We start from the raw sequence: 26,855 nt of genomic DNA on the forward strand, positions 1-26,855 counted from the left end.
AGGGGAGAGTGGAGTGTGGGATCAGTGATAAAAGGAGGAGTGAGAGGGGAGAGCGGAGTGTGGGATCAGTAATAAAAGGAGGAGTGAGAGGGGAGAGCGGAGTGTGGGATCAGTGATAAAAGGAGTGAGAGGGGAGAGCGGAGTGTGGGATCAGCGATAAAAGGAGTGAGAGGGGAGAGTGGAGTGCGGGATCAGTGATAAAAGGAGGAGTGAGAGGGGAGAGCGGAGTGTGGGATCAGCGATAAAAGGAGGAGCGAGAGGGGAGAGTGGAGTGTGGGATCAGTGATAAAAGGAGGAGCGAGAGGGGAGAGTGGAGTGTGGGATCAGTGATAAAAGGAGGAGCGAGAGGGGAGAGCGGAGTGTGGGATCAGTGATAAAAGGAGGAGCGAGAGGGGAGAGTGGAGTGTGGGATCAGTGATAAAAGGAGGAGCGAGAGGGGAGAGCGGAGTGTGGGATCAGTGATAAAAGGAGGAGCGAGAGGGGAGAGCGGAGTGTGGGATCAGTGATAAAAGGAGGAGCGAGAGGGGAGAGCGGAGTGTGGGATCAGTGATAAAAGGAGGAGCGAGAGGGGAGAGCGGAGTGTGGGATCAGTGATAAAAGGAGGAGTGAGAGGGGAGAGTGGAGCCCGGGATCAGTGATAAAAGGAGGAGTGAGAGGGGAGAGCGGAGTGTGGGATCAGTGATAAAAGGAGGAGTGAGAGGGGAGAGCGGAGTGTGGGATCAACGATAAAAGGAGGAGCGAGAGGGGAGAGAGCGTGGGATCAGTGATAAAAGGAGGAGTGAGAGGGGAGAGCGGAGCGTGGGATCAACGATAAAAGGAGGAGCGAGAGGGGAGAGAGTGTGCGGAGCGGTGAGAGAAGTGAAAAAACACCTGAAGTGATGTCAGCACAAGGGAAGCTGATTGGTGAGAGAGTTTTTTTTTAAGTCTAAGTTTATTTTTTGTTAAGTTTAGTTAATAATATAATAAATCGAGGAATGGCAGGACAGCTCAGTCCTGTGGAATGCACATCCTGTGCCATGTGGGAACTCCAAGTCGCTTCCCATGTCCTGGACAACCATGGGTGCAGGAAGTGTCGTCAGCTGGAGGAGCTCGAACTCCGGGTTTCGGAGCTTGAACAGCAGCTGGCATCACTGCAGTACATCTGTGAGGTTGAGAGCTACGTAGATAGCACGTTTCAGGAGGTGGTCACCCCACAGCTTAAGAGAGTGCAGGCAGAGGCGACCGCCAGACAGACAAGGAGGACCAGGCAGGTACTGCAGGAGTCCCCTGAGGGCATCTCACTCTCTAACTAGTATTCAGTTCTGAATACTGGTGAGGGAGAGGATTCCTCTGGGGAGTGCAGCCAGAGCCAAGTCCACAGCACCATGGGTGGCCCAGCTGTACAGGGGGGAGGAGAAAGGTCAGGAGAGCAATAGTGATAGGGGATTCTATAGTTAAGGGAACAGATAGATGTTTCTGTGGCTGCAGATGAGATTCCAGGATGGTATATTGCCTCCCTGGTGCCAGGGTCAAGGATGTCACCGGCTGCAGAACATTCTGTAGGGGGAGGGTAAACAGCCAGAGGTCATGGTCCATATCGGTACCAACAACATAGGCAGAAAGAAGGATTTTAAGGAGTTAGGAAAGGGATTAATAAGCAGGACCTCAATGGTAAAAATCTCCAGATTACTCCCGGTGCTGCGTGCTAGGGAGTGTAGAAATAGAAGAATAGAGGAGATGGATGTGTGGCTGGAGAGATGGTGCAGGAGGGAGGGCTTTAGATTCCTGGGGCATTGGGACCGATTCTGGGGGAGGTGGGACCTGTGCAGGCCAGACGGGTTGCACCTCAACAGGGCCAGGGACCAATATCCTCGCGGGGAGGTTTGCTAGTGCTGTGGGAGAGGGGTTAAACTAGCTTGGCAGGGGGATGGGAACCTGAGCGTAGATTCAGAAGGGAGAGAAGCAGAGCTGGAAATGGAAGGCAGAAAATTAGTAAGTGAGTTTGGAAGGCAGAGGAAACGAAGGTTAGAAAGTAGACAACAAAGGAGTTTGGCGGTGCTTAATGGTATTTACCTCAATGCAAGGAGTATAGTGAATACGGCAGATGAGCTGAGGGCACAAGATAGACACGTGGCAGTATGATATCTCAGCTATTACAGAAACACAGCTTAAACAGGGGCAGGAATGGCAGCTCAACGTTCCTGGCTACAGGGTTTTCAGACGAGGATAGAGAGGGCGATTAAAAAGGAGTGGGGGGGGGGGGGGTTGCAATATTGGTTAAAGAAACAATTACGGCTGTGAGAAGGGATGATATGTTAGAAGGATCATCAAATGAGACCATATGGGTTGAGCTAAAGAACTAAAAAGGGGCAGTCACACTGCTGGGACTGTACTATAGACCCCCAAACAGTAAGAGGGAGATAGAAGAGCAAATAAGTAGGCAAATTTCCGAGGAGTGCAAAAACAATAGGGTGGTAATAGTAGGGGATTTCAACTACCATAGAACCATAAAAAAGATACAGCACAGAAGGGGGCCATTCGGCCCATCGTGTCCGCGCCGGCTCAAAGAAAAACCAGGTGCCCATTCTAATCCCACCTTCCAGCACCTGGTCCGTAGCTCTGCAGCTTACAGCACTTTAGGTGCAAGTCCAGGTACTTTTTAAAAGAGTTGAGGGTCCCTGCCTCTACCACCAATTCGGGCAGCAAATTCCATTCACCCACCACCCTCTGGGTAAAAAAGTTTTTCCTCATGTCCTCTCTAATCCTTCCACCAATCAGCTTAAATCTGTGTCCTCTAGTTCTTGAACTTTCCGCTAGGGGAAACAGGTACTTCCTGTCTACTCTATCTGGGCCCCTCATAATTTTGTACACCTCAATCAAGTCTCCCCTCAGCCTCCTCTGCTCCAAGGAGAACAACCCCAGCCTATCCAATCTCACCCCGTAGCTGCAATTATTAAGCCCTGGCAACATTCTTGTAAACCTTCTCTGCACTTTCTCCAGAGCAATTACTTCCTTCCTGTAATGTGGTGACCAGAACTGCGCACAATACTCCAGCTGTGGCCTTACCAGTGTTTTATACAGTTCAGTTATTACATCCCTCCTTTTGTACCCAAATATTAACTGGGAAACAAACAGTGCAAAAGGAATAGAGGGCTCAAAATTCTTAAATTGCATTCAGGAGAACTTTTTTGGCGAGTACGTAGCAAGCCCAACAAGAGGGGGGGCAGTTCTGGATTTAGTTTTAGGGAATGAAGCTGGGCAGGTGACAGGAGTAACAGTGGGAGAGCATTTTGGTGGTAGTGATCATAATTCAGTTAGATATGGAATAGTTGCGGAAAAGGACAGAGAACAGGAGTAAAAGTTCCAAATTGGGGAAAGGCCAATTTTACTTGCTGAGAAGTGATTTAGCAAAAGTGGATTGGAAACAGCTACTTGAAGGTAAATCAGTGTCAGAGCAGTGGGGGCGATTCAAGGGGTTCAGAGTAAACATCTTCCCACAAAGACAAAGGGTGGGACTGCCAAATCTAGAGCCCCCTGGATGACCAGGAGCATTCAGGGTAAGATAAGGTAAAAAAGGTATGTCAGGCACCAAGAGCTCAATACTGCAAGATGCCTAGAGGAGTATAGAAAGTGCAGGGGTGGAATTAAAAAGGAAATTAGGAAAGCAAAAAGAGGGCATGAAAAAATATGGCAAGTAAAATTAAGGAAAACCCAAAAATGTTTCATAAATAAAGAGTAAGAGGATAACTAAGGAAGGAGTAGGGCCTATTACAGACCAAAAAGGTAACCTATGGGTGGTGTCAGAGGACTGGAGAATTGCAAATGTTACAGCCTTATTCAAAAAAGGATGTAAAGATAAACCCAGCAACTATAGACCAGTCAGTTTAACCTCGGTGGTGGGGAAGCTTTTAGAAACGATAACCTGGGACAAAATTAATAGTCACTTGGACGAGTGTGGATTGATTAGGGAAAACCAGCACGGATTTGTTAAAGGCAAATCGTGTTTAACTAACTTGATTGAGTTTTTTGATGAGGTTACAGAGAGGGGTGATGTGCAGATGACACAAAATTTGGAAGTGTAATACATAGTGAGGAGGATAGTGATAGTCTTCAAAAGGACAGAAGACAGGCTGGTGGAATGGGCGGACACTTGGCAGATGAAATTTAATGCTGAGAAATGTGAGGTGATACACTTTGGTAGGAAGGAGGAGGAGAGGAAATATAAACTAAGGGGTACAACTCTAAAGGGGGTGCAGGAAAAAGAGACATCGGAGGGTATATGAAAGCAGGTCGCTACAGGTTGAGAAAGCGGTTAAGAAAGCAAACGGGATCCTGGGCTTTATAAATAGAGGCATACAGTAGAAAAGAGAGGATGTTATGTTGAACCTTTATAAAAAAAACTGGTTCGGCCACAATTGGAATATTGTGTCCAATTCTGGGCACCGCACTTTAGGAAGGATGTGAAGGCCTTAGAGAGGGTGCAGAAAAGATTTACTAGAATGATTCCAGGGATGAGGGACCTAAGTTACATGGATAGACTGGAAAAGCTGGGATTGTTCTCCTTAAACAGAGAAGGTTGAGAGGAGATTTGATAGAGGTATTCAAAATTATGAAGGGTCTAGACAGAGTAAATAAAGAGAAACTGTTCCCATTGGCGGTAGGGTCGCGAACCAGAGGACACAGGTTTAAGGTGATTGGCAAAAGAACCAAAGGCGACATGAGGAAAAACTTTTTTAAGCAGCGAGTGGTTAGGATTTGGAATGCACTGCCCGAGGGGGTGGTGGAAGCAGGGTCAATTGTGGCTTTCAAAAAGGAATTAGATAGGTACCTGAAGGAGAAAAATTTGCAGGGCCACGGGGAAAGAGCAGGGGAGTGGGACTAGCTGGATTGCTCTTGCAGAGAGCTGGCACAGGCTCGGTGGGCCGAATAGCCTCCTTCTGTGCCATAACCATTCTATGATTCTATTCTATGATTCTCAACCTGTCCTGCCACCTTCAACGACCTGTACATATATACCCCAGGTCTTTCTGTTTGTAATAAGTAGACAAAGCTCTGGATTACTTTGGTGGTATGAGAACAGTTTTAATGCTTTGGGAGGTTAGTATTTTAAACAGTGATCAGGAATACGTTGGAAGCTGGAAGAATAAATTCCAACGTTGATGTCAGGTATGCCATTAAGTGTATAAAGGGGGTTTCCTGCTTTACAGTCACAGCAACTATCCTGCTAACATTAGCAAACAGTTTAGTTTGTGTTCCTGGTACAATCGAACCCCTAGATGCAGTGTTTCAGAAAGTACAGTGCAGCACAACTCCCATAACCCACAACACAATCAGATATCCCAAGGTCCTCCGGTCTGGTTGAAATCAATGTACCCAACAGGGAATGAGGAGGAAACGAGTCTTACCCTGCATTATTGACCCCGATGGAACTGTCCTGTCTTTAGATTCTGATAAATGTGGGCTCTCCCTCGCACGACTGATGAGACCTGTATTAGAGAAAGAGTTTATTTTCAATGTCTTGGTATATATCATTTTCTGCTATTAAATTATTACTGACGCTTCTTTTTATAGATGAGGCAACAGGTCAATTTCTCAATGACTACAGTACAGAACATGGAATGAATTATTAATAAAAGGCTGAGAGCTGAAGGTCAATCGCACTGAAAGTTGTGCCATTATGTGTGTAAGCACAACAGCCTGACATAGCCATACTCACAGAATCATACCTTTCAGCCAACGTCCCAGACTCTTCCATCACCATCCCTGGGTATGTCCTGTCCCACCGGCAGGACAGACCCACCAGAGGTGGCGGTACAGTGATATATAGTCAGGAGGGAGTGGCCCTGGGAGTCCTCAACATTGACTCTGGACCCCACGAAATCTCATGGCATCAGGTCAAACATGGGCAAGGAAACCTCCTGCTGATTACCACCTACCGTCCTCCCTCACCTGATGAATCAGTCCTTCTCCATGTTGAGCACCACTTGGAGGAAGCACTGAGGGTAGCAAGGGCACAGAATGTACTCTGGGTGGGGGACTTCAATGTCCATCACCAAGAGTGCCTCGGTAGCACCACTACTGACCGAGCTGGCCGAGTCCTGAAGGACATAGCTGCCAGACTGGGCCTGCGGCAGGTGGTGAGCGAACCAACACGAGGGAAAAACTTACTTGACCTCGTCCTCACCAATCTACCTGTCGCAAATGCATCTGTCCATGACAGTATTGGTAGGAGTGACCACCGCACAGTCCTCATGGAGATGAAGTCCCGTCTTCGCACTGAGGACACCATCCAACGTGTTGTGTGGCACTACCACCGTGCTAAATGGGATAGATTCAGAACAGATTTAGCAGCTCAAAACTGGGCATCCATGAGGCGCTGTGGGCCATCAGCAGCGGCAGAATTGTATTCCAGCACAATCTGTAACCTCATGGCCCGGCATATTCCTCATTCTACCATTACCAACAAGACAGGGGATCAACCCTGGTTCAATGAGGAGTGTAGAAGAGCATGCCAGGAGCAGCACCAGGCGTACCTAAAAATGAGGTGCCAACCGGGTGAAGCTACAACTCAGGACTACATGCATGCTAAACAGCGGAAGCAACATGCTAGAGACAGAGCTAAGCGATTCCACAACCAACGGATCAGATCAAAGCTCTGCAGTCCTGCCACATCCAGTTGTGAATGGTGGTGGACAATTAAACAACTAACGGGAGGAGGAGGCTCTGCAAATATCCCCATCCTCAATGATGGCGGAGTCCAGCACGTGAGTGCAAAAGACAAGGCTGAAGCGTTTGCAACCATCTTTAGCCAGAAGTGCCGAGTGGATGATCCATCTCGGCCTCCTCCCGATATGCCCACCGTCACGGAAGCCAGTCTTCAGCCAATTCGATTCACTCCACGTGATATCAAGAAACGGCTGAGTGCACTGGATGCAGCAAAGGCTATGGGCCCCGACAACATCCCAGCTGTAGTGCTGAAGACTTGTGCTCCAGAACTAGCTGCACCTCTAGCCAAGCTGTTCCAGTACAGCTACAACACTGGCATCTACCCGACAATGTGGAAAATTGCCCAGGTATGTCGTGTCCACAAAAAGCAGGACGAATCCAATCCGGCCAATTACCGCCCCATCAGTCTACTCTCAATCATCAGCAAAGTGATGGAAGGTGTCGTCGACAGTGCTATCAAGCGGCACTTACTCACCAATAACCTGATCACCAATGCTCAGTTTGGGTTCCGCCAGGACCACTCGGCTCCAGACCTCATTACAGCCTTGGTCCAAACATGGACAAAAGAGCTGAATTCCAGAGGTGAGGTGAGAGTGACTGCCCTTGACATCAATGCAGCATTTGTCCGAGTGTGGCACCAAAGAGCCCTAGTAAAATTGAAGTCAATGGGAATCAGGGGGAAAACTCTCCAGTGGCTGGAGTCATACCTAGCACAAAGGAAGATGGTAGTGGTTGTTGGAGGCCAAGTAACATTCGCGCCAGCTAAGTGCCAGGCAATGACCATCTCCAACAAGAGAGAGTCTAACCACCTCCCCATGACATTCAACGGCATAACCATCGCCGAATCCCCCACCATCAACATCCTGGGGGTCACCATTGACCAGAAACTTAACTGGACCAGCCATATAAATACTGTGGCTACGAGAGCAGGTCAGAGGCTGGGTATTCTGCGGCGAGTGACTCACCTCCTGACTCCCCAAAGTCTTTCCACCATCTACAAGGCACAAGTCAGGAGTGTGATGGAATACTCGCCACTTGCTTGGATGAGTGCAGCTCCAACAACACTCAAGAAGCTCGACACCATCCAAGATAAAGCAGCCCGATTGATTGGCACCCCATCCACCACCCTAAACATTCACTCCCTTCACCACCGGCGCACTGTGGCTGCAGTGTGTACCGTCCACAGGATGCACTGCAGCAACTCGCCAAGGCTTCTTCGACAGCACCTCCCAAACCCGCGACCTCTACCACCTAGAAGGACAAGAGCAGCAGGTACATGGGAACAACACCACCTGCACGTTCCCCTCCAAGTCACACACCATCCCGACTTGGAAATATATCGCCGTTCCTTCATCGTCGCTGGGTCAAAATCCTGGAACTTCCTTCCTAACAGCACTGTGGGAGAACCGTCACCACACGGACTGCAGTGGTCAAGAATGCGGCTCACCACCACCTTCTCAAGGGCAATTAGGGATGGGCAATAAATGCCGGCCTCGCCAGCAACGCCCACATCCCGAGAACGAATAAAAAAAAAGGTTGTTCTGTAAAGCCCTGGAGTTTGCCTCTGTTCAGCCAAATAGTCCGAGTACCTCGCCCCTCCGCAATGGATAGAAGTTGATATAACTGACTGAACACCAACAGCTTTCAAAGCATTATTTTTCAAATAGACGAGGCCTCCAATCAAAAGAATAAAACACTGTATTCACAATTGTAAGATATAATCTCTCATGAGAGGCTGAGAAAGTGCCCAAACATTGGAGCCACAGTGCATTCTTTCTTCTCAGCCCACTGACACTAGTTCCTGGAGAATGACACCATGGCTCCAATTTCAAGATCCCTGATGTAGTTCCACTAATGAACAGAAAGGAAACTCCAGCTGAAATACAAAGAATGAAACATGCTGCCTACAGTCAGTGGCAGATTGCACAGTTGTACCTTCATACGGTGCAGACACCGGGGACTCGCGCACTGGGAGTCCTCGACTTAATCCACTTTCCATGTGGTCATAGGTCCGCTTGACCCCGTGGAGCTCGTGCCCTGTTCTGGGACTCCTGGTGCCTTCTCGTATGTTCTTTATTGCTGGTGGAATGAAGAACAAGGACAGATGAAAGGAAGATAAAGACTTGCAGGACATTGCCTTACCACAGCTCTGAAACTGAATGAAGTAAATCTAAGTGCTGGGCTTATGTATGCAAATATCAGCCATTTTGCACAAAGCAAGATCCTACTGACAGCAAAGGGATGAATGAATCAGTTTTATGTGATTTTGGTTAAGAGGAATAACCATCTGAACTGCAGGACTAGGGGGACAGGACCTCAGTTTAATGCCTGGAGTGAGCGAAAGATTACCCAATGGCCATGGAATGTCAGGCTGGAGTTAGTGAGTGACCAATGGCCAGGGAATGTCAGGCTGGAGTTAGTGAATGACCAATGGCCAGGGAATGTCAGGCTGGAGTGAATGAGTGACCAATGGCCAGGGAATGTCAGGCTGGAGTGAATGAGTGACCAATGGTCATGCAGTTTCAAGAATGGGTCTCTGATGTGAATGGTTAGGTGTCAATACTGATGGTTAAACACAAAGAACCCGCCAGGGTTAAGGTTAGGCTCCTGGTACAGTTACTCCAATAAATAAAGTTGAGCTAAATAGTTACTAAAGTGCAACAAAATGGCCCACGTCACAGCCAATTACACAAGAAATATTAATATCCCACATGATGTGGTGGAAATGTTATGGAATACATCCTTATGTTGGTGCATATTTTAATACTGAAGCAGATATCAATGGTGACTTTTCATTGAGGTGGGGAAATATTGACATCACTTTGGGAGCGACGAGTAGGCAGCACAAACTCCCATGTACCCGGCAAAGTATCATCTGCCACTCGATGTCCCGTGACTCCAATCATTATCTGCCAGCTGGCCTCATGGCTCAGCCCTTGCTCATTGTCTTTTCGTTTCTACACACCTCACCAGTGCTACCACAACACAGAACTGAAAGATTGATTTCAAAACCCTTAACTAGATCTGTACTCTGCTAAGGCAAAGGATTTGTAACACACACAAGTAATATCTTCAATATTTTAAACTAAATTCCTGTTATAGACGTTTCTGTTCCCTTTTTTAAAAATTGTTTGCCACTTGTTCCTTACCTTTCCTTTCAAGGAATCCATTCCTGCTGGGCGTCTGGTCCCTTGCCCATAGGCCCATTCTTCACCTGTTAGTCTACACAATGACCATTGGTAGGCTATTCAACTGTGGGGGCATCAGAGCCAAGCCCAATCCTGTCCTTGGCCGATCTCTGCACATACTCACTTTCCAGCAGGGTCACTGGGGAATGATCAGGAGTGGGAACTATGGCTGATTCTTTCCTCTCGAACCCTGGGCAATTGAGACAGTGTAGCACTCCTACTGCTGTCCTAGCTGAGATCACCTATCAGCACACACCAGGGATGGGACTGGATCACATTAAGATAAGAAATGCTACCTTCCCTAGCCCACTAGAGGGAGATTTACAGCTATTCCCACCTCTCCAGTATCTTTCCGTAATATAGAAACAGGAGATTCACATCCCACTCATCCTATCCCCACTTGACAGCAGTTTTACGTTTTGTGTGCCCAGAGGAATGTGACTTCAATCTAAAGGAGTGGGGAGTGTGGGGGAAGAGTTTGGAGGATGCCACGATACAGTTCAGAAATTTTTGCATGGAGTACCAAAGTGAAGAATTAAGAAGCTGTGAACTTACTATCGTACGACAGTATGTGGCCACTCTTACTTTCGTAGATGACATGCCCTTTTGACATTGCCTCCTCCCGGGACTGCTCAGGACTGCCCGATTCCTCGGTGGCCAGTTTGCTGATTGCTCCCTTCAATAGCGCATCTGCAGCAATGCCTTGTTGTGACAGACCTGGAGTGCCCTGCAAACAAAATACACACCCACTTTATTCCCACTTGACTTTCTTCCCTCTGAATTTTAATCCCCAGCTCTTTTCAGTGGCATAATTCCCAGATAGTGCTGATCTCTAGAGAGCTTTACCGGGTGAGTGGAGCCTGTTTCCAAATCATTCACGCTACATCTGTCAGGGGAACAGAAAAATCCAGGACATGCACTTCCCATCACCACAAGGAGTGCATCTGGAGCAGCACAGGAGGCACTCCATGTAATGTTCCAGCCAGGAGTGAACACCTTTCTCCACTGAGAGAAACCTAAAGTATGGACATTAGCTGAGACTGGATTTGAACAGAGGTTCTACCTCCATCTCTCCAACTTGGCACTATCACCTGGGTGCAGATTATGAGCATGACCACCTGGCCACAGAATGGTGCCAGCCCACAAATGACCAGATTATTGAATTCAATTTCACAATTTGCCACGGTGGGATTTGAACTCCTGATCTCTGGTTCTGGTGCCGGACGAGCAGCCCATTCGGCTACTGTGGTTCCTGAGGGGATCCCAGGGGTTCAGAGGTCATCAGATTTCTGTCATTCTGTGGTTAGGACACAGGTTTAATGCAATTGCCAAAAGAACCAGAGGCGACATGAGGAGACATTTTTTATGCAGCGAGTTGTTATGATCTGGAATGCACTGCCTGAAAGGGCAGTAGAAGCAGATTCAATAACAACTTTCAAAAGGGAATTGGATAAATACTTGAAATGGATAAAATGAAAAGCCTACGGGGAAAAAGCAGGGGCGTGGGACTAATTGGATAGCTCTTTCAAAGTTCTGGCACAGGCACCTCGGGCCGAATGGCCTCCTTCTGTGCTGCATCGTTCTATGATTCTAAGCACAGTATCAAGAATTTTGCATTCTCTCTTTGTTGACCTACCAGTATAATATTTCAGTTTCTGTATACTAATAAAAAATGACAGCCTCTGAATAGCTAACAATGGCGGGCGCCCACGCCCGCAGAGGGTCCCCGGGGCGGGCGCCCACGCCCGCAGAGGGTCCCCGGGGCGGGCGCCCACGCCCGCAGAGGGTCCCCGGGGCGGGCGCCCACGCCCGCAGAGGGTCCCCGGGGCGGGCGCCCACGCCCGCAGAGGGTCCCCGGGGCGGGCGCCCACGCCCGCAGAGGGTCCCCGGGGCGGGCGCCCACGCCCGCAGAGGGTCCCCGGGGCGGGCGCCCACGCCCGCAGAGGGTCCCCGGGGCGGGCGCCCACGCCCGCAGAGGGTCCCCGGGGCGGGCGCCCACGCCCGCAGAGGGTCCCCGGGGCGGGCGCCCACGCCCGCAGAGGGTCCCCGGGGCGGGCGCCCACGCCCGCAGAGGGTCCCCGGGGCGGGCGCCCACGCCCGCAGAGGGTCCCCGGGGCGGGCGCCCACGCCCGCAGAGGGTCCCCGGGGCGGGCGCCCACGCCCGCAGAGGGTCCCCGGGGCGGGCGCCCACGCCCGCAGAGGGTCCCCGGGCGGGCGTCAATACTTCTAGCTGGTTTGCCACAAAGAAAAATCTTAAAACTAGTGCTTTGAAAAGTGAAATCCGATCAGTAACATGCTCAAGAATAAGTTCAGACCTCAGTGCACCAACGTCATGCAAAGGCATTGCTATATCTCGCTTGCACACTGTGTGGGCCCTTTTGAGTAGTAGCTTTAAATAGCAGACAGTGAGGAGATAAAAAGTTAGATACCTGAGTGATAGAACCTCGATAGGAAGGTGGTTCTGCAGAAACCTTGCCCGCTGAACTGCCTCGTGTTAGACCTCCCTCCTGGATAGTAGCCATTGGACCACCTGTAGGTTGAGAAGTAACAAAGTCAGACTCACCTCACCCGTTACTGCACTGCGTGTGAACGGGCAGATTCAGTCAAACTACGATGCAAACACTGCTATGCAGCACAGTGTAAACCTGTTAAACGTGTCTATGAAATGCTTTGTTAAGCACATGCTCCATTGACCGTCTCTCTGAGAGGTCCAATACAGCCACATATATTTAATATTACCACTGCTAAAGGTCACGTAACTAACTGCCCACTTCATGGTGGACATAGTTTCTAGTAGGGCCCATCATTCAATGCACTTACTTTGCAGCCCATCCTCCGCATAATATTTCCCAATGGGAATCATTTCCCCTCAAAACCAATTCACCATGAAGCTAACAGGAGGCCTAAAGGCAATGTACCTCGCAGGGAGTTTACAAACTGCAGTTGCACAAAGCTCCCAGCACCAGGAGAGGAGACGAGTATTGATCATTAGTTTAAAGAATTTCCCTTTAAATATTGACATCCCGGACCGAGAGAATTCAAAAACAAGTTTAAGCTTTGGCGCCATCTCATGGTTTTGCAGCATCTGTTCCCTAATCCGAACGACTGTCCGATTCACATTATCACCACTGCGAATCTTATGGCACCACTGCAACTTGAAACAGCAGACTTTAAAGCATGTAAAAATATTTTTTGACTATAAAACTCAGGAGCTACTGTCCCCGTTACAGTGTCACAACCAGGGGCAACTGTCCCCGTTACAGTGTCACAACCAGGGGCAACTGTCCCCGTTACAGTGTCACAACCAGGGGCAACTGTCCCCGTTACAGTGTCACAACCAGGGGCAACTGTCCCCGTTACAGTGTCACAACCAGGGGCAACTGTCCCCGTTACAGTGTCACAACCAGGGGCAACTGTCCCCGTTACAGTGTCACAACCAGGGGCAACTGTCCCCGTTACAGTGTCACAACCAGGGGCAACTGTCCCCGTTACAGTGTCACAACCAGGGGCAACTGTCCCCGTTACAGTGTCACAACCAGGGGCAACTGTCCCCGTTACAGTGTCACAACCAGGGGCAACTGTCCCCGTTACAGTGTCACAACCAGGGGCAACTGTCCCCGTTACAGTGTCACAACCAGGGGCAACTGTCCCCGTTACAGTGTCACAACCAGGGGCAACTGTCCCCGTTACAGTGTCACAACCAGGGGCAACTGTCCCCGTTACAGTGTCACAACCAGGGGCAACTGTCCCCGTTACAGTGTCACAACCAGGGGCAACTGTCCCCGTTACAGTGTCACAACCAGGGGCAACTGTCCCCGTTACAGCATCATGCACTTAGAGCTCCTTTTACATCCTCAGGACATCTCAAAGCGTTTGACAAACAATTAATTCCTTTTTTTGAAGGACAGTCACTATTACGTAGGCAAATACAGCAGGCAGTTGGTGAATTGGAGGGACTCACAAGCAGCAAATTAATGATTCTGTTTTTGCTGATGTTGAGGGATAAATCAGTAGAATTACCTGCACTTCTTCAAACAGTGGAAGGAATCTTTTTACATCCACTGAATAGGGAGCTTGGCCTTGGTTTTAACACCTCATCCAAAAAATAGCCTTGGTTACGTACTGAAGTCCTGGATTTGGGCTTCAACTTTAAGACTCAGAGGCGAGTCTACAATTGAGCCAGGCAGAGGCTTGCTATTGCCTCACACACGGGGTCGACTGTCACAGTTACTGCCTCACACACACGGTCGACTGTCACAGTTACTGCCTCACACACGGGGTCGACTGTCACAGTTACTGCCTCACACACGGGGTCGACTGTCACAGTTACTGCCTCACACACGGGGTCGACTGTCACAGTTACTGCTTCACACACACGGTCGACTGTCAGTTACTGCTTCACACGGGGTCGACTGTCACAGTTACTGCTTCACACGGGGTCGACTGTCACAGTTACTGCCTCACACACGGGGTCGACTGTCACAGTTACTGCCTCACACATGGGGTCAACTGTCACAGTTACTGCCTCACACACGGGGTCGACTGTCACAGTTACTGCCTCACACACACGGTCGACTGTCAGTTACTGCTTCACACGGGGTCGACTGTCACAGTTACTGCTTCACACGGGGTCGACTGTCACAGTTACTGCTTCACACGGGGTCGACTGTCACAGTTACTGCCTCACACACGGGGTCGACTGTCACAGTTACTGCCTCACACACACGGTCGACTGTCAGTTACTGCTTCACACGGGGTCGACTGTCACAGTTACTGCTTCACACGGGGTCGACTGTCACAGTTACTGCTTCACACGGGGTCGACTGTCACAGTTACTGCCTCACACACGGGGTCAACTGTCACAGTTACTGCCTCACACACGGGGTCGACTGTCACAGTTACTGCCTCACACACACGGTCGAATGTCAGTTACTGCTTCACACGGGGTCGACTGTCACAGTTACTGCTTCACACGGGGTCGACTGTCACAGTTACTGCCTCACACACGGGGTCGACTGTCACAGTTACTGCCTCACACACGGGGTCGACTGTCACAGTTACTGCCTCACACACGGTCGACTGTCAGTTACTGCTTCACACACACGGTCGACTGTCACAGTTACTGCCTCACACACGGGGTCGACTGTCACAGTTACTGCCTCACACACGGGGTCAACTGTCACAGTTACTGCCTCACACACGGGGTCGACTGTCACAGTTACTGCCTCACACACGGGGTCGACTGTCACAGTTACTGCCTCACACACGGGGTCGACTGTCACAGTTACTGCCTCACACACGGGGTCGACTGTCACAGTTACTGCCTCACACACACGGTCGACTGTCAGTTACTGCTTCACACGGGGTCGACTGTCACAGTTACTGCCTCACACACGGGGTCGACTGTCACAGTTACTGCCTCACACACACGGTCGACTGTCAGTTACTGCTTCACACGGGGTCGACTGTCACAGTTACTGCTTCACACGGGGTCGACTGTCACAGTTACTGCTTCACACACACGGTCGATTGTCACAGTTTCTGCCTCACACACACGGTCGATTGTCACAGTTACTGCCTCACACACACGGTCGACTGTCAGTTATTGCTTCACACATGGGGTCGACTGTCACAGTTACTGCTTCACACGGGGTCGACTGTCACAGTTACTGCTTCACACACACGGTCGATTGTCACAGTTTCTGCCTCACACACACGGTCGATTGTCACAGTTACTGCCTCACACACACGGTCGACTGTCAGTTATTGCTTCACACATGGGGTCGACTGTCACAGTTACTGCTTCACACGGGGTCGACTGTCACAGTTACTGCTTCACACACACGGTCGATTGTCACAGTTTCTGCCTCACACACACGGTCGATTGTCACAGTTACTGCTTCACACACAGGGTCGACTGTCAGTTATTGCTTCACACACGGGGTCGACTGTCACAGTTACTGCTTCACACACGGGGTCGACTGTCACAGTTACTGCATCACACGGTACGGTAGCATTTGTGGTTATGTTACTGGAATGGTAATCCAGAGGCCTGGACTAATAATCCGGAGTCAAATCCCACCATGGCAGCTGGGGAATTTAAATTCAATTGTTTAAATTCAATTAATTAGATAAAATCTGGACTTAAAATACGAGTACTAGTATCAGTAATGGTGGCCATGAAACTACCGGATTGTCGTAAAAACCCATCTGGTTCACTAATGTCCTTTAGGGAAGGAAACCTGCCGTCCTTACCCGGTCTGGCCTATATGTGACTCCAGACCCACAGCAATGTGGTTGATTCTTAATTGCCCTCTGAAATGGCCCAGCAAGACACTCAGTTGAAAAATCTCGCTAAATAAGAATAAAACCGGATGGACCACCCGGCATCGGACCATGAGGCACCGGACACGACAAAGGCAAACCAAGCCCAGTCGACCCTGCAAAGTCCTCCTCACTAACATCTGGGGACTTGTGCCAAAATTGGGAGAGCTGTCCCACAGACCAGTCAAGCAACAGCCTGACATAGCCATACTCACAGAATCATACCTTTCAGCCAACGTCCCAGACTCTTCCATCACCATCCCTGGGTATGTCCTGTCCCACCGGCAGGACAGACCCACCAGAGGTGGCGGTACAGTGATATACAGTCAGGAGGGAGTGGCCCTGGGAGTCCTCAACATTGACTCCGGACCCCATGAAATCTCATGGCATCAGGTCAAACATGGGCAAGGAAACCTCCTGCTGATAACCACCTACTGCCCTCCCTCAGCTGATGAATCCTTATGTAGTGAAGGGCAAGGCTGGTAAAAGTAGGGAACCTTGGATGACTCGGGAGATTGAGGCCCTAGTCAAAAAGAAGAAGGAGGCATATGACATGCATGGACAGCTGGGATCAAGTGGATCCCTTGAAGAGCATAGAGATTGCCGGAGTAGAGTTAAGAGAGAAATCAGGAGGGCAAAAAGGGACATGAGATTGCTTTGGCAGATAAGGCAAAGGTGAATCCAAAGAGCTCCTACAAATACATAAAGGGCAAAAGAGTAACTAGGGAGAGAGTAGGGCCTCTTAAGGATCAACAAGGTCATCTATGTGCGGAACCACAAGAGATGGGTGAGATCCTAAATGAATATTTCACATCGGTATTTACGGTTGAGAAAGGCATGGATGTTAGGGAACTTGGGGAAATAAATAGTGATGTCTTGAGGAGTGTACATGTTACAGGGAGGGAGGTGCTGGAAGTCTTAACGCACATCAAGGTAGATAAATCTCCGGTACCTGATGAAATGTATCCCAGGACGTTATGGGAGGTTAGGGAGGAAATTGCAGGTCCCCTAGCAGAGATATTTGAATCATCGACAGCTACAGGTGAGGTGCCTGAAGATTGGAGGGTAGCAAATGTTGTGCCTTTGTTTAAGAAGGGCGGCACGGAAAAGCCTGGGAACGACAGACCGGTGAGCCTGACATCTGCAGTGGGTAAGTTGTTAGAGGGTATTCTGAGAGACAGGATCTACAGGCATTTGGAGAGGCAGGGACTGATTCGGAACAGTCAGCATGGTTTTGTGAGAGGAAAATCATGTCTCACGAATTTGATTGAGTTTTTTGAAGGGGTAACCAAGAAGATAGATGAGGGCTGTGCAGTAGACATGGTCTACATGGACTTTAGCAAAGCCTTTGACAAGGTACCGCATGGTAGGTTGTTACATAAGGTTAAATCTCACGGGATCCAAGGTGAGGTAGCCAATTGGATACAAAATTGGCTTGACGACAGAAGACAGAGGGTGGTTGTAGAGGGTTGTTTTTCAAACTGGAGGCCTGTGACCAGCGGTGTGCCTCAGGGATTGGTGCTGGGTCCGCTGTTATTTGTTATTCATATTAATGATTTGGATGAGAATTTAGGAGGCATGGTTAGTAAGTTTGCAGATGACACCAAGATTGGTGGCATTGTGGACAGTGAAGAAGGTTATCTAGGATTGGGCCAGTGGGCCGATGAATGGCAGATGGAGTTTAATTTAGATCAATGTGAGGTGATGCATTTTGGTAGATCGAATCGGGCCAGGACCTACTCCGTTAATGGTAGGGCGTTGGGGAGAGTTATAGAACAATGAGATCTAGGAGTACAGGTTCATAGCTCCTTGAAAGTGGAGTCACAGGTGGATAGGGTGGTGAAGAAGGCATTCAGCATGCTTGGTTTCATTGGTCAGAACATTGAATACAGGAGTTGGGATGTCTTGTTGAAGTTGTACAAGACATTAGTAAGGCCACACTTGGAATACTGTGTACAGTTCTGGTCACCCTATTATAGAAAGGATATTATTAAATGAGAAAGAGTGCAGAAAAGATTTACTAGGATGCTACCGGGACTTGATGGTTTGACTTATAGGGAGAGGTTAGATAGACTGAGACTTTTTTCCCTGGACAGAGTAGGAGGTTTAGGGGTGATCTTACAGAAGTCTATAAAATAATGAGGGGCATAGATAAGGTCGATAGTCAAAATCTTTTCCCAAAGGTAGGGGAGTCTATAACGAGGGGGCATAGATTTAAGGAGAGAGGGAAGAGATACAAAACAGTCCAGAGGGGCAATTTTTTCACTCAAAGGGTGGTGAGTGTCTGGAACGAGTTGCCAGAGGCAGTAGTAGAGGCGGGTACAATTTTGTCTTTTACAAAGCATTTGGACAGTTACCTGAGTAAGATGGGTATAGAGGGATATGGGCCAAGTGCAGGCAATTGGGACTAGCTTAGTGGTATAAACTGGGCAATATGGACATGTTGGGCCGAAGGGCCTGTTTCCATGTTGTAAACTTCTATGATTCTAATCAGTCCTCCTCCATGTTGAACACCACTTGGAGGAAGCACTGAGGGTAGCAAGGGCACAGAATGAACTCTGGGTGGGGAACTTCAATGTCCATCACCAAGAGTGACTCGGTAGCACCACTACTGACCGAGCTGGCCGAGTCCTGAAGGACACAGCTGCAAGACTGGGCCTGCAGCAGGTGGTGAGCTAACCAACACGAGGGAAAAACCTACTTGAACTCGTCCTCACCAATCTACCTGTCGCAAATGCATCTGTCCATGACAGTATTGGTAGGAGTGACCACCGCACAGTCCTCGTGGAGACGAAGTCCCGACTTCGCACTGAGGACACCATCCAACGTGTTGTGTGGCACTACCACCGTGCTAAATGGGATAGATTCAGAACAGATCGAGCAGCTGAAAATTGGGCATCCATGAGGCGCTGTGGGCCATCAGCAGCAGCAGAACTGTATTCCACCACAATCTGTAACCTCATGGCCCGGCATATTCCTCACTCTACCATTACCAACAAGCCAGGGGATCAACCCTGGTTCAATGAGGAGTGTAGAAGAGCATGCCAGGAGCAGTACCAGTCGTACCTAAAAATGAAGTGCCAACCTGGTGAAGCTGCAACTCAGGACTACATGCATGCTAAACAGCGGAAGCAACATGCTATCGATGGAGCTAAGCGATTCCACAACCAACGGATCAGATCAAAGCTCTGCAGTCCTGCCACATCCAGTCGTGAACGGTGGTGGGCAATTAAACAACTAACGGGAGGAGGAGGCTCTGTAAACATCCCCATCCTCAATCATGGTGGAGTCCAGCACGTGAGTGCAAAAGACAAGGCTGAAGCGTTTGCAACCATCTTCAGCCAGAAGTGCCAAGTGGATGATCCATCTCTGCCTCCTCCCGATATCCCCACCATCACAGAAGTCAGTCTGCAGCCAATTCGATTCACTCCACGTGATAAAGAAACGGCTGAGTGCACTGGATACAGAAAAGGCTATGGGCCCTGACAACATCCCGGCTGTAGTGCTGAAGACTTGTGCTCCAGAACTAGCGGCACCTCTAGCCAAGCTGTTCCAGTACAGCTACAACACTGGCATCTACCCGACAATGTGGAAAATTGCCCAGGTATGTCCTATCCACAAAAAGCAGGACAAATCCAATCCGGCCAATTACCGCCCCATGAGTCTACTCTCAATCATCAGCAAAGTGATGGAAGTTGTACTCACCGATGCTCAGTTTGGGTTCCGCCAGGACCACTCGGCTCCAGACCTCATTGCAGCCTTGGTCCAAACATGGACAAAAGAGCTGAATTCCAGAGGTGAGGTGAGAGTGATTGCCCTTGACATCAAGGCAGCATTTGACTGAGTGTGGCACCAAGAAGCCCTAGTAAAACTGAAGTCAATGGGAATCGGGGGAAACTCTCCAGTGGCTGGAGTCATACCTAGCACAAAGGAAGATGGCAGTGGTTGTTGGAGGCCAATCATCTCAGCCCCAGCGCATTGCTGCAGGAGTTCCTCAGGGCAGTGTCCTCGGCCCGATCATCTTCAGCTGCTTCATCAATGACCTTCCCTCCATCATAAGGTCAGAAATGGGGATGTTCGCTGATGATTGCACAGTATTCAGTTCCATTCACAACCCCTCAAATAATGAAGCAGTCCGAGCCCGCATGCAGCAAGACCTGGACAACATCCAGGCTTGGGCTGATAAGTGGCAAGTAACATTCGCGCCAGATAAGTGCCAGGCAATGACCATATCCAACAAGAGAGAGTCTAACTACCTCCCCTTGACATTCAACGGCATAACCATCGCCGAATCCCCCACCATTAACATCCTGGGGGTCACCATTGACCAGAAACTTAACTGTACCAGCCATATAAATACTGTGGCTACAAGAGCAGGTCAGAGGCTGGGCATTCTGCGGCGAGTGACTCACCTCCTGACTCCCCAAAGCCTTTCCACCATAAATGGTTCATTCTTGGACTGGCAACCAGTAGCCAGTGGTGTTCCGCAGGGGTCAGTGCTGGGTCCCCAACTCTTTACAATCTATATTAACGATTTGGAGGAGGGGACCGCGTGTAACATATCAAAGTTTGCAGATGATACAAAGATGGGTGGGAAAGTAGAGAGTGAGGAGGACATAAAAAACCTACAAGGGGATATAGACAGGCTGGGTGAGTGAGCGGAGATTTGGCAGATGCAATACAATATTGGAAAATGTGAGGTTATGCACTTTGGCAAGAAAAATCAGAGAGCAAGTTATTATCTTAATGGCAAGAAACTGGAAAGTACTGCAGTACAAAGGGATCTGGGGGTCCTAGTGCAAGAAAATCAAAAAGTTCGTATACAGGTGCAGCAGGTGATCAAGAAGGCCAACAGAATGTTGGCTTTGATTGCTAGGGGGATAGAATATAAAAACAGGGAAGTATTGCTGCAGTTATGTAAGGCATTGGTGAGACCGCACCTGGAATACTGCATACAGTTTTGGTCTCCATACTTAAGAAAAAACATACTTGCTCTCGAGGCAGTACAAAGAAGGTTCACTCGGTTAATCCCGGGGATAAGGGGGTGGACATATGAGGAGAGGTTGAGTAGATTGGGACTCTACTCATTGGAGTTCAGAAGAATGAGAGGCGATCTTATTGAAACATATAAGATTGTGAAGGGGCTTGATCGGGTGGATGCGGTAAGGATGTTCCCAAAGATGGGTGAAACTAGAACTAGGGGGCATAATCTTAGAATAAGGGGCTGCTCTTTCAAAACTGATGAGGAGAAACTTCTTCACTCAGAGGGTAGTAGGTCTGTGGAATTTACTGCCCCAGGAAGCTGTGGAAGCTACATCATTAAATAAATTTAAAACAGAAATAGACAGTTTCTTAGAAGTAAAGGGAATTAGGGGTTACGGGGAGCGGGCAGGAAATTGGACATGAATTTAGATTTGAGGTTAGGATCAGATCAGCCATGATCTTAATGAATGGCGGAGCAGGCTCGAGGGGCCGATTGGCCTACTCCTGCTCCTATTTCTTATGATGTGGAGATGCCGGTGATGGACTGGGGTTGACAATTGTAAACAATTTTACAACACCAAGTTATAGTCCAGCAATTTTATTTTAAATTCACAAGCTTTCGGAGATTTCCTCCTTCCTCAGGCAAATGTTTCAAGAGCTCCTTGAAGCCTACGCATTTATACATATAGAACAATACATGGTGTTTACAGACTGCCCCTGCAACTGCCCGTTGCCAAGGCAATCACCGTGTTCAGACAGAGAGGTGTCACCTGCAGAACCCCCGAATACACATTCAACAAAAAAACAAACAGGGAAAAAAAACAGAGAAAAAAAAAAACACAGAGAGAGGCAGAAACATCCGGAAGGCAGAGAGAGCCAGCAAATGACCCATTATATTAAAAACAGATAACATTTGTTCGCTGGTGGGGTAACGTGTAGCGTGACATGAACCCAAGATCCCGGTTGAGGCCGTCCTCATGGGTGCGGAACTTGGCTATCAATTTCTGCTCGACGATTTTGCGTTGTCGTGTGTCTCGAAGGCCGCCTTGGAGTACGCTTACCCGAAGGTCGGTGGATGAATGTCCATGACTGCTGAAGTGTTCCCCTATTTCTTATGTTCTTGCATGGCACAAGTCAGGAGTGTGATGGAATACTCTCCACTTGCCTGGATGAGTGCAGCTCCAACAACACTCAAGAAGCTCGACACCATCCAGGACAAAGCAGCCCGCTTGATTAGCACCCCATCCACCACCCTAAATATTCACTCCCTTCACCACCGGCGCACTGTGGCTGCAGTGTGTACCATCCACAGGATGCACTGCAGCAACTTGCCAAGGCTTCTTCGACAGCACCTCCCAAACCCGCGACCTCTACCACCTAGAAGGACAAGGGCAGCAGGCACATAGGAACAACACCACCTGCACGTTCCCCTCCAAGTCACACACCATCCCGACTTGGAAATATATCGGCGTTCCTTCGTCGTCGCTGGGTCAAAATCCTGGAACCCACTTCCTAACAGCACTGTGGGAGAACCTTCACCACATGGACTGCAGCGGTTCAAGAAGGTGGCTCACCACCACCTTCTCAAGGGCAATTAGGGATGGGCAATAAATGCCAGCGACGCCCACATCCCATGAACAAATTTTAAAAAACACCGTCGACTGTCACAGTTACTGCGTCACACACCGTCGATTGTCACAGTTACTGCCTCACACACCGTCGATTGTCACAGTTACTGCCTCACACACCCTCGATTGTCACAGTTACTGCCTCACACACCCTCGATTGTCACAGTTACTGCCTCACACACCCTCGATTGTCACAGTTACTGCCTCACACACCCTCGATTGTCACAGTTACTGCCTCACACACCGTCGATTGTCACAGTTACTGCCTCACACACAGTCGATTGTCACAGTTACTGCCTCACACACCCTCGATTGTCACAGTTACTGCCTCACACACCCTCGATTGTCACAGTTACTGCCTCACACACCGTTGATTGTCAGTTACTGCGTCACACACCGTTGATTGTCACAGTTACTGCCTCACACACCGTCGATTGTCACAGTTACTGCCTCACACATCCTCGATTGTCACAGTTACTGCCTCACACACCCTCGATTGTCACAGTTACTATGTCACTGTCGCACAAATGAACCCTATTTTCCCTTAAATATCAGGTTTCAAAGTTAACACAAGGTGAAGGTCAACTCAGACAGACTGGGCTCTTTTGCTCCGGCACAAGCTGCTGATACAGGGCTCAGAATCTGAGCCATAAGGCTGTGCTCACTGCCCCGATATAGGCTATAAAAATGGAGACTCTAAAACGGACAGACTGCTAAGCCACTGATGCAAATCCAGCTGGAGTAGTTTTCAGTTCGTGCAAGTGCCTCTAACACAGCAGTTCTGCTGACCAGCTCCTGGCCCCGTGCTGCCATTGCTACTGTTGGAAGCCGCTGCGTGTTCTCAAAAACAGGGACCCTCAGATCTTTATATTGTCCTCTTACCTCTGACTATGTTTGTCTCATAGGCAGCCCTGGACAGTAGGCCCTCAGGCTGCGGATTGTGGCCTCTGGGAGAGTGTTCCTCTTGTTTAATGAACTGTAATGGACCTGGAACACCAAAAGTAAAGTTTATTTTAAATTTATTACTTTTACAGTTCCTGCCACACCTACTTGGCATGCCTTCTTGAATTTACCACCTCCTGTCATTGTCACCCAATCGTCAGCCTTCCTCTTCAAAATGTCCTAGTGAACCCCCTGGGCTGCTGGTGAATGTGGATTGGTTAGAACAGACTGACACTCAGTGCAGCGAGTGGGGACTGGGTTTGTGTAGCTCACCCAGCAGTGAGTGAGAACTGAGCCTGTCACCCAGCACAATGAATGGATACTGGGTTGTCATAGACTGATAACCAGTGCAGCAACTGGGGATTGGGATAGAATAAGATAGTTGAAACAAATTATGGATTTACACTACATAGAACTTACAGCACAGAAACGGGTCATTTCATCTATGCCAGTATTTATGCTCCACACCAGCCTTCTCCCACTTTACTTCATCTAAACTTAATAACATATCCTTCTATCCCTTTCGCCCTCGTGTTTACGCAGCTTCCCCTTAAATGCATCTATGCTATTCGCCTCAACTACACCATTTGGTAGTGTGTTCCACATTCTCACCATTCTCTGGGTAAAGAGGATTTGATGAGTAGAGTTCTGAAACAGTTAATATGACATGGAAGGAGCTTGTGTCAGTGAGAGAGTCAATCCCATACATCAGTGACCTCATAACTAGTCTCTTTCGATCTTTGGGATGCTGTCAGTAACCTCGCCTGAAATAAACAGGTGACCCTCAAAAACAAGAGCTTTAGAAAAACAAAGAGCTCACCAGGTTTCACAGGTTCCTGTTGCCGTGGCAGCCCGAGGGAGATTGAACCCACTGTGTTTTTTACAGCTTCTTGACTGTAAGTGACTTGGCTGTGAGTGGGCAGGTACGTGCCAGGAGTTCCCTGAAATGGAGAAAGGAAAATGATTCTCGGAACTGTGCAGACATCCATATTTGCCTCATCTCTCAGATCTGTGATGCAATTGTTTGCTTATTCTTTGGAGTAAACTTAATTACAGTAAGCATTCAATTTTGTTAAACTTAACTTGCTCCTCCACTTTAATGAATTGTTCCAGTGATTATATATTTTTCACAATTATCCACTCAATCTCAGACATCGTTCAGTGAAAGTTCATAGGAGAGGAGGAATCGCAACATCATTTGGTGTAGATTTCAGAGTCGGAACTTCTGAACATTAGGCACTGTATAAGTCCTGATGTTCATCTGGGTTTCAAACAATGTATATCGCTGAGGGACAGCCTGCAACGTTCAAACTGCACTGATTCAGTGCAGGTGCTATCACTCCTATGCTGACCGAGCTGCCAGTACATCATTGCAAAAGGGTGACAGGGACATCCATGTGGCTCTCCTCTTGCTGCTCATCTCTGCAAACTTTGCAAAATAATGACTTTGGCTTTCATCCTTGGTAAAGAGCACTTCTTGACCCGAGCTGGGCTGGTACACACCCCATACTGGCACAGGTTATTACTATGTACTGAGTGAATCATCATCACAAGTAACACCATGCTGGGATTGACCAATCTTCCTGTAGAAATATTGTTTACCCTTCAAAGCAGCCTCAACAAGCCCACCATATGAAGACCTCAGGGCAATCCATGGTTGGAGCTTCTTTAGTACAATGGTCTGCCTGTACTCACCTGCCTCACTGTGATACACAAAGCATAAACATAAGCAAACACATTCACAGAAATCAAAGCAAGTAATAGGAGGATCCATACCTGCAACCGACTCTGGCAGATCGCTGCTCCCATGTACTGCTGTAACAAACGTAAAGACATTCACACGTGGCTGCAGACTGCCACTCATTAACCCATTTATTCTTGCAATTTAATTAAAATATTTTCTCTAAAACACTAAATGCCAGGCAGATAAATACATTAACAATTGAGTTATTAGAAAGTTACCACAAGCCATCAGGATTCAACAGGCTCAGCACTAAAAGTGGGATCAGGGCACACATCCTTCCAGACACTCCATGAGATTCGCTTAACAACATTCGGAAGCTGATTCATGCACTCAGTTTCAGGGATCAACACCAAACATTTAACCCTTTCAGTACTGCACCTAAAACACATGAGCCACAACATTTTACTCAGGTTCAGCCAGTACTACAGCTCTTGGAGCAGGCTTCAAAGTGGGCAGCATTCCAAGAGGCCCACAACAGCAGCTGTGACATATAACTGGACGGCATTGACCCTTGCATCGTAACCCCACATCAGGAGGCTGGCTCGCTGTCTCACTGCTGCACTAACCTGCAGAATGACAGACAGCTAAACTCAGTCCCAAACTATCAGCCTGATTCTGGTATAACAACTAACAATTCTTTTTGTGAAAATGATGGTACTGCAATGAATCTTGTGCTGACAGAACAAGATGGCACTTACTGAAACTAAAACGCCACTGAGGCAGTCATGAAGTGGCTGAATGGACCAAAATGCCTGACAGCACATTCATCATAACTGCTTGTACAATGCAGTGTGCTGCACTCTGCACTGCCTCATACGGAGCAGCTCTTTCCTACTCCGCCCTATTACAATCTATGCTGGAAACAAACAGAATTCACTCCAACTTTACCCTGCCAGCTTAGCAGTCCAGACGCTCGGTTCAGAAACCCTGTGGTGTCTCAGTCTCCTGGAGCACTTCGATGTTTTAACCTACCAGCCATAATTAGAATGAGTCATCAGTTTCTGGCGGCCTCACAAAAGCATGGAGAGAAAAGGGAAATATATCTCACGATTCAGCCAGCCAAACATGCAAGGCAGAAAGTCAAAGTCGTGCAGACGTCGGAGTCTAGCTCGCACTCGTAGGAGGCTGAAGCTGCACGAGGACAAAGGCCGTCAGAATCCACACGCCCTTAATGAAATACATCGCCACTTGTGATCCCGTGAGAGAGTGCACATCAGACAGACAGTTTTTAACTAAAGATTAACACAACTGCTTTTAGTAATTTCTGTTTATATTACAGAAGTGGTTAGACAAACAAATAACTTCACTTCTAAATATGTAACAGATTTATTAAAGATGAAT

General features: G+C 48.5%; 1 protein-coding gene across 3 annotated transcripts in view; it reads right to left on the reverse strand.

The window, feature by feature from the left end:
- The window catches only part of ncor1 (nuclear receptor corepressor 1), a 334,377-nt gene that overhangs the window by 60,947 nt on the left and 246,575 nt on the right, over positions 1–26,855 (reverse strand). For all 3 annotated transcript variants that reach the window (XM_068008588.1, XM_067967875.1, XM_067967876.1), the window contains 7 exons: positions 25,547–25,585; positions 24,591–24,711; positions 23,711–23,815; positions 12,323–12,423; positions 10,449–10,620; positions 8,641–8,784; positions 5,385–5,465 (listed from right to left, as the gene is read on the reverse strand). In XM_068008588.1, coding sequence (XP_067864689.1) covers positions 5,385–5,465; positions 8,641–8,784; positions 10,449–10,620; positions 12,323–12,423; positions 23,711–23,815; positions 24,591–24,711; positions 25,547–25,585 — 763 coding nt within the window. The remainder of the gene's footprint in view (positions 1–5,384; positions 5,466–8,640; positions 8,785–10,448; positions 10,621–12,322; positions 12,424–23,710; positions 23,816–24,590; positions 24,712–25,546; positions 25,586–26,855) is intronic.

The sequence above is a fragment of the Heptranchias perlo genome, chromosome 28 (assembly GCF_035084215.1).
Source record: "Heptranchias perlo isolate sHepPer1 chromosome 28, sHepPer1.hap1, whole genome shotgun sequence".
NCBI lineage: Eukaryota > Metazoa > Chordata > Chondrichthyes > Hexanchiformes > Hexanchidae > Heptranchias > Heptranchias perlo.